The 8,852-nt window shown below is 48.2% G+C and overlaps 1 protein-coding gene across 1 annotated transcript in view; it reads right to left on the bottom strand.

The window, feature by feature from the left end:
• tox (thymocyte selection-associated high mobility group box) overlaps positions 1 to 4,982 on the bottom strand; it is a gene marked incomplete at both ends in the record, with an annotated part of 18,781 nt that extends 13,799 nt beyond the window's left edge. The window contains one exon of the mRNA XM_079750597.1: positions 4,887 to 4,982. Within this exon, the coding sequence (XP_079606723.1) occupies positions 4,887 to 4,982 (96 nt within the window). The remainder of the gene's footprint in view (positions 1 to 4,886) is intronic.
• Positions 4,983 to 8,852: the final 3,870 nt, after the last annotated feature.

Here is an 8,852-nt window from a genome sequence, read left to right as displayed (position 1 = left end):
AGGAGGGGGAAGAGGAGGAGGAGCAGGAGGAGGGGGAGGAGGAGGAGGGGGAAGAGGAGGAGGAGGGGGAGGAGGAGTAGGAAGAGGAGGAGGAGGAGGAGGGGGAGGAGGAGGAGGAGGAGGAGGGGGAAGAGGAGGAGGAGGAGGGGGAAGAGGAGGAGGAGCAGGAGGAGGGGGAGGAGGAGGAGGGGGAAGAGGAGGAGGGAGCAGGAGGAGGGGGAGGAGGAGGGCAGGATGACTGAGGATGTTTGTTGCAATATGTTTGTTTTGGAAACGCTGCGACTGTAATGAGCCTCTCCTGGCAACACTCCTCCGAGCGTCTGCATCTGGCATCTTCCACCAGCCACCAATCAGAACACACTAACACTAACCCACCACCAAAAACAACGCACCAACACTAAACCAATCCTAACGCACCAACAGTAACCCACCATCACAACGCACCAACACTGACCCGATCAGAACAGACCAGGTGTAAACCAGCATTGAGGACCAATAGAACCAGTAGTGAGCCCACAGAGGGGCGCCTGAGGCCGGTCTGAGCTGGACAGACGGCCGGGTTGCGGGTTGTGTTGAGATAATTAGATTGAGATAATTAGATGGCACCAGTGCTGGACAGGGGTAGCTGAGAGACATGGTCCATTGAGTTTCTGTTTCACAATCATGGTATGGCCCAGAGATATAGATGGAGTATCTCCACGATGAGAGCCCGCCAACGTGTTAATGTGACCAAACAGCTGTTGGTGGTCTGATGGATGCCACGGTGGTCTAGAATCCATCGCGTACGCCCATTGACTGAGTGGATACCTGGAGAAGGTACTCCATGACTGCAGGACTCCAGACCTTCTGGTGGTTCTCCTCCTAACTGCTCCCTGCACCCTTCTCCTCTCTCCGTCTCATCAGGAAAACCTCCTCAACAATCACAACATCAAACCTTTTCCCTCGCATAGTGGCTTTGAGAGTCTCTAGCTAACTTTCAGCATGTTTGTGTCTCTAGCTAACTCTCAGCATGTTTGCGTCTCTAGCTAACTCTCAGCATGTGTTTCTCTAGCTAAGTCTTAGCATGACATTTTATTTACATTTTCTACATTTTATTGCCTTTTGCAGGGTGTGTCTCCATATGACTAATTCATTCCTGCCTTTCTCTCTCGCTCACGCACACACCTACACACACACACACACACACACACACACACACACCGTGCAACAACCCATGAACATGAATGCACTTGCACAGATTCAAGTACATACATACTGCATGTATAGATCGATAGAAACAAACACACACACGCACACACACACAAACACACACTAATTATGTTCATTCACTTAGTGCTTGCCTCCTCTCATTCTTTCTCCCTATTTCTCCCATACTTTCAGTCTCTCTCTGTCTCTCCCTCCTTCTTTCTCTCTCCCTCTCTGTATCTCTCCCTCATTCTCTCTCCCTCTCTCTGTATCTCTCCCCTCTCCTTCTCTCCCCCTCTCTTTTTCCCCCTCTCCCTCCTCCTCTCTCTCTCCCTCCTCCTCTCTCTCCATCTCCTCTCGCTCCCTCTGCTCTCTCCCTCTCTGTATCTCTCTCCCTCCTCCTTTCCCCCTCTCTGTCTCTCCCTCCCTCCCATCTCCCCCTCTGTTCTCTCTCTCCTGATGTGTGTCTGCTGTCTCTCTGTCAGAGTAACATAATCTGCTCTATCAGAGCCACACAGCTCAGAATCAGAAGAGAGAAATATAATACAAGCCTACCTCACAGAGCAACCCCCACTCCTCTCTGCATCCCTACCCCCATTCTGCTGCTCTCACTCTGCTGCATCCCTACCCCCAAACTGCTGCGCTCTCCCTCCCTCTCTGTCCCTCTCCCTCTCTCTCTCTCCCTGCTCTCTCTATGCTCTCCCCACCTTTCTGTGTGTCTTTCTCTCTCTCTCTCTCTCTCGCTCTCTCTCCTTCTGTATCGCTCTCCTCTTTCTCTCTCTCCCTCTGTATCTCCCTCCTCTTTCCCTCTGTCTCTCGCCTCTCTCTCTCTATCACACACACTTGCACACACACACACACACACACACACACACACACAGACACACACACACACACACAGGCACACACACACACACACACACACACACACGCCTAAACCAATGACCTGATCATTCCTTCATCCTATGCTACCAAGCTAGAAGGGGCTACGTGTAGAGCTAGGAGGGGCTACATGTAGAGCTAGGAGGGCTACATGTAGAGATAGAAGGGGCTATGTGTAGAGATAGAAGGGGCTATGTGTAGAGATAGGAGGGGCTACGTGTAGAGATAGAAGGGGCTACTTGTAGAGATAGGAGGGGCTACGTGTAGAGCTAGGAGGGCTACGTGTAGAGCTAGCAGGGCTACGTGTAGAGCTAGCAGGGCTACGTGTAGAGCTAGCAGAGCTATGTGTAGAGCTAGGAGGGCTACGTTTAGAGCTAGCAGGGCTACGTGTAGAGCTAGGAGGGCTACGTGTAGAGCTAGCAGGGCTACGTGTAGAGCTAGGAGGGCTACAAGTCGCCGTGTGTAAAGGCCTGGTCATGATCTCCTGGTAACCACTAGTAGACTTTCCCTGCAATGTTCCACGGCATCTCCTGCTAAGGCCATTTGTGAATGGGAGCAGGGGTCAGTTTGCCTGACCTGTTCAGTGAATCAACACCTCGACAGGAGAGGCCGTTAAAGGCTTGTCTGACGTGAGACGCTTAAATGTGGAGCAAGCAAACCAAACATAAGACTCTGCCAACGACGTATGTGAATCCAGAACTCTCTATCTTAATGAGCCGATGCTTTAAGGAGATCCTACCCCTTTCTGGGCGCTATGTTGCAGTATTGCCATGTCCTTGGTCATGTCCGTCTGTGTGCATTAATTTGAACAGATTATCTCACTTTAAATAATTTGTAAAATGTTTGATTGCATGGAGGGTCTTTCTCTATTGTTACCGCCGGGGCCTCCACATCTCTTCCTCACCAACCAGCGCTCCTCCCCTCCTCTACCTACTAATAATAACTGGCTGCTCATTAGGTACTGTACTCCCACTCCAATTCCTTTTCTTTTCTGGTGATCCGTCATCCAGAATGGAGCCTTTATCTTCCTGCTCCTGAATAGTCCTATTGCTGCGGTAAAGTCATTGAAACTTTCCCAACGTGCCCACCACTCTGTGATCATCACCGTGTGTCTTCACTGGAACTGTTCCAAAGGAGAGCTCACACTGGCACCCCTTACAGCTGCTGGGACGTCCAGCAGCGCTCTGAACTCATGATGCTCAACACCGCACCAGACCGTCCCACCTCCACCGGTTTGTTCTGGTCCGGTGTGCGCCCGCCTCACACTGAAGCTCTGCCCGCTCAGAGTGGGACCGAGAGCGGACCCAAACACACAGACTTCCTCCACACAGCACTTATAGAAGGGCCACCATTTTGGTTGTACTCTTGGGCTAACCCAGCCCCTTCTCTAAGAATGGCTGGAAAGTGGACAGATTCCTCAGGAAGGGAGCCTGTTTCGGTCCTGGAGGGTTTGGCGATCCGTCTGCTGGAGCGTCCCTCCGTCCGTCTACTGTGTGTGGACGGGTGGATCAGAAGATGTTCCACACCATGGCATCATGCACAACCTCTCACCGTCCTGACAGGGTACCCTGTCATTACAGCTGTCTGATAGTCCACACTATAATATACTAGATAGAGTAATACTATACTATACTAGATAGAGTACTACTATACTATACTAGATAGAGTACTAGATAGAGTACTACTATACTAGATAGAGTAGTACTATACTATACTAGATAGAGTACTACTATACTAGATAGAGTAGTACTATACTATACTAGATAGAGTACTACTATACTAGATAGAGTACTACTATACTACTATACATAGTACTACACTATGCCTACTATAGAGAGTACTACAACATAACTATATAGAATACTTCTACACCACTATACTATATAGAGTACTACACTATACCTACGATGTAGAGTACTACTACACTACTATATAGATTACTACTACACCACTATACTACTATATAGAGTACTACTACACTACTATATTATATAGAGTACACCACTATAATATACTATAAAGAATACCACTATACTACTAAATAGAGAACTACAAAACCACCATATTTGATGATGTTGATGATAATGAAAAAGTACTACTAACACCTCTATATAGAGTACTACTATACTACTAAATAGACTACCACTATACAATACTATATGGAGTACTACACTTAACCTACTATATAGTGTTACTACACTACTATATAGAGTACTACTATACTACTATAGAGTACTCCTACACAACTACATTACCATATAAAGTACTACTAACACTATAGAGTACTACTACACTTCATGGTCAGTACACACCGATCAGGAGGTTGTCATTGTAGCTTCCTTCTGAGCAGGGGTTTGTGTGTGTGTGTGTGTGTGTGTGTGTGTGTGTGTGTGTGTGTTGTTGGAGTGGCATTCCCACAGAACACGAATGAGTAAATAAGAGGTGAGGTAACCCTTCCGAGCAGGGGTTTGTGTGTGTGTGTGTGTGTGTGTGTGTGTGTGTGTGTGTGTGTGTGTGTGTGTGTGTGTGTGTGTGTGTGTGTGTGTGTGTGTGTGTGTGTGTGTGTGTTGTTGGAGTGGCATTCCCACAGAACACGAATGAGTAAATAAGAGGTGAGGTTCTTGAGGGTCGGTCTGAGGAGCATGGCGTCCTCCAGGTGATGTGTGAACATGGTGAAGATGTTCACAGAGGGGACAGGTGTCCCGAGAAAACCCACAAACATACTTAATCACGCTCAATTAGCCCCGTACCCAGCCCCGTACCTCCAGCCCGGCCCCCCGGCGGGAGCCCCCGAGGTGACGGTGTAAAGTTGGTCTCACCTTGCTCCCCAGAGCCTGCTCGGAGTAGGCCAGCTGGCCCAGCCGGGCGCGCTCCGCCGCGGTCTGCGGGAGAGGCGGGAACACCCTCACCTCCATCAGCCCCCCGCTGCTCGGACCGCTTTGCGTGAGTAGACCCGGGGATGTGGTTCAGGACGCCGGTCGGAGGGTCGGCACGGCCCTTCCCGACGGACGCTCACCCGGAGCGGGATGTAGAGAGTGGGCTGGTCTCCGTTCACCGGGACGATAGTCCGGTGAGGAGTTTAAATCTCGAAGCGGCGGAACACAAAGAGTCGGCAAGTTTCGGGCGAGATGTTGGCTCGAGCGCCTGTCGGTCCGCGGTCTCACCGGCGGATCAAACTTCCCGATAAACGCGTCGCGCTCCTTCACATAAACATCCCGCCAACACGGTAAACCACCGCGGGAGTTGAGACTCGGTGTTTCAGCTCGTGGTTGAATCCGGTGCACTCGAATCCGGTTTGATGCGCGTGTGTCCCGGGTCGGTGACGGTTTTCCTCGCACTCAGCACCGCTCACTGCGGAGTCTTCTCGCGCACATTTCATACAAAGGGCTCGAGCAGTGAGGTAGCGGGACGGGGGGAGTGGAAGCACGTGCTCCATCTAGGGGAGGCAGCTGTGTCGGACCTCTGGCCCGGGACTTTTCGTGGACAGACAGGGTAGAGACCGAGTAGAGACTCAGAGTAGAGACACAGAGTAGAGACACAGTAGAGACACAGAGTAGAGACTTAAATTAGAGACCTAGAGTAGAGACTCAGAGAAGAGACACAGAATAGAGACTTAGAGTAGAGACTTAGAGTAGAGACACAGAGTAGATACACATTAGAGACACAGAGTAGAGACTTAGATTAGAGACTAAGAGTAGAGACTCAGAGTAGAGACTCATAGTAGATACACTGAATAGAGACACTGAGTAGGACTGCATCAGTAGTTTAGGGGTGGATAGTGTTTGACACCAGAAGTGTCGCTATAGTTAATGACAGCTGGTCTCTAGAGAGATGGAACTGCTGTTACAGAAACCAGAGGACTTTATTGTGAAAAGGACTGAATAACAGAACCGAAGGGACCTCAGTTCCTCTAATGTAGGAGATCCACACATTCACACAACCTCTCATATTCCTCTCTCTTTCACACACACACAGCCCACATATTATTATACATCCATAGTGTCTTGATGCACCCTCCCCCATAGTGTATACATCCACACACACACACACACATACACACAAACACACGCACACACACACACGCACACACACACACACACACACGCACACACACATACACACACACACGCACACACACACACACACACATACACACACATACATACACACACACATACATACATACATATAGACATACATCCACACTCTCCCTCCCCCTCCCTCTCTGGCTAGAGAACAGGCATAATTCACTCCTACTCACCCCTCCCCCATGCACATTTTCTCTCCATAAAACTAAGCACACACACACACATATTTCCTCTCCATAGCATGATATGCTATACACATAGATAGTACACACACACACGGACAAACACACACACACACACACACACACACACACACACACTCATCCACATACACACACATATATACTACACACACACCCACATATCCTATCTATATAATTATATGCTGCACACATACTACATACACGTCACACACACACAGAAACATGTTTCCGCTCTACAGAATTATACACATACACACTACACACACTCACTCAGTCTATCTTTCACTCACTCATTCAGAGACACACACTGAACCCCTCACTCTCTCACTCTATCTCATGTTGTGTGTTCGTTGAACATGCAGGTCACACAGGCTGTTCTGTCCCTGCTTTATTATTATTTCATAACCAGCTATTTATTATGTCCCTGCACACACGCACGCACACACACACACACACACACACACACACACACACACACACACACACACACACACACACACACACACACACACACACAAGGCTGGACCACAAGGATCTGCATATTGACCTGCGAAGAGAAACAGAAAGAGATGAGTAATCCTGTTGAGGTAGCACAGAGCATAGTTTTTCCAGATCTATGTTGATACAAACATATATATATATATAAATAATATATATTTATATCATATATATGTTTATCATATATGTACTGAATGTATATATTAGTGGTTAAACTAAGTAAGACTGAAGAGCTTTAAAGAGACAGGTAACTGCTTGGAGAACATCAGAACCCAGTCCACTGACCAGCGCTGGACGGTCTAGACTGTAGACCGCTCCCGGCTCACACCCGCCAATCAGGGCATCTCTCCCCTGATTGGTTCAGGGTATCCATCTTGCCTGTCAATCACAGGAGTGTAAATGCAACTCTTTTCGTTTGAGGACAAACGGAGGGAGGGAGGAGCAAAGTGGGAGGAGACGATGTTCTGGTCTAAATCTTTTCTGCTCTTTTCTCCTCTCTCTTTAAATCGCTCACATCTTATCCACAGCCCCTTAACAGACCATAATGATGACATTATGCTTCAGGAGAATTCAAACGGTGTGTGTCTGTGTGTGTGTGTGTGTGTGTGTGTGTGTGTGTGTGTGTGTGTGTGTGTGTGTGTGTGTGTGTGTCTGTGTGTATGTGGTGGATGAGAGAGAGGTCTTTGCCAACAGTATGTATGTGAGATCGTGTGTATGAGGTCTACAGTGTGTTGACAGGTTGCCCTGCACACACACTAACAGACATACACACAAACACCCACACTCGCATACATGCACACACACACACACACACACACACACACACACACACACGGGTAGAAACTAACATTAGGTTGCCACGGTGACAAGAGGTGAGTAGTGAACATTATATTATATTATCATGTTTTGAATCTGGTCGAATTCACCTGATACACACACACACACACACACACACACACATACACACACACACAAGCACACACACACATACACACACACACACACACACACAGATACACACACACAGAGACACACATACACACAGTCCAATACACATCTAACGCCCGGGTGCTCTAACACAATGGCACAAAGAGATTGATTCAGGCTCCAAAACAGGTCACATTCCCATTCTATCAAATACTGTGCTCCTCTCCACTCCCTTCCTCTCCTCTCCTCTCCTCTCCTCTCTCTCCTCATCTCTCCTCTCCTCTCCCCTCCTCTCCTCTCCTCTCTCCTCTATCCTCTCCTCTCCTCTCTCCTCTCCTCATCTATAATCTGTTTATGTTTTATTCTCAATTCTGAGAAGTTGGTTTTCATCAGATTATTGCTTGTGTGTGTGTGTGTGTGTGTGTGTGTGTGTGTGTGTGTGTGTGTGTGTGTGTGAGTGTAAGTGACTCACAACAATGTCTTAGTTCACACGCTGACACGACAGGTTGTGAGAGAAAGGAACTGAGAGAGATGGGAGGAAGAGAGGGAGAGAGAGAGAGAGAGAGAGAGAGAGAGAGGGAGAGAGAGAGAGAGACAGAACAGTCCAATCAGGAGCATCGTAGAGTGTAGCATATCAATAATCAAGATGATTATTATGGCAGTAGTCATGGCAACCCCCTTCCCCCTTTCCCCTCCCCCCTTTCTTCTTATCTTTCCCTCTCGTTCTCTCTTTTTCATGTGTGTCTCTGTCTGTCTGTCTGTCTGTCTGTCTGTCTGTCTGTCTGTCTGTCTGTCTGTCTCTCTCTCTCTCTCTCTCTCTCTCTATCAACCTTTATCTGTTCATGCTAAAATTGCTCAGCATACAGCTTTAGGGAGGTTATGATTGGACAGGAATAGGGAGGTTATGATTGGCCAGCTATAGGGGTGTTATGATTGGCCAGCTATAGGGGTGTTATGATTGGACATCTATAGGGGTGTTATGATTGGCCAGCTAGGGAGGTTATGATCTGACAGCTAAAATTGAATTTGCCATTCTCCACTGCACACGCACACACACACACGCACGCAC

The sequence above is a fragment of the Pollachius pollachius genome, assembly GCF_949987615.1.
Source record: "Pollachius pollachius genome assembly, chromosome: 14".
Taxonomy (NCBI): Eukaryota; Metazoa; Chordata; class Actinopteri; order Gadiformes; family Gadidae; genus Pollachius; species Pollachius pollachius.
Note: the sequence above shows the minus strand (reverse complement) of the source record. Positions and strands in the feature narration are given on the sequence as shown.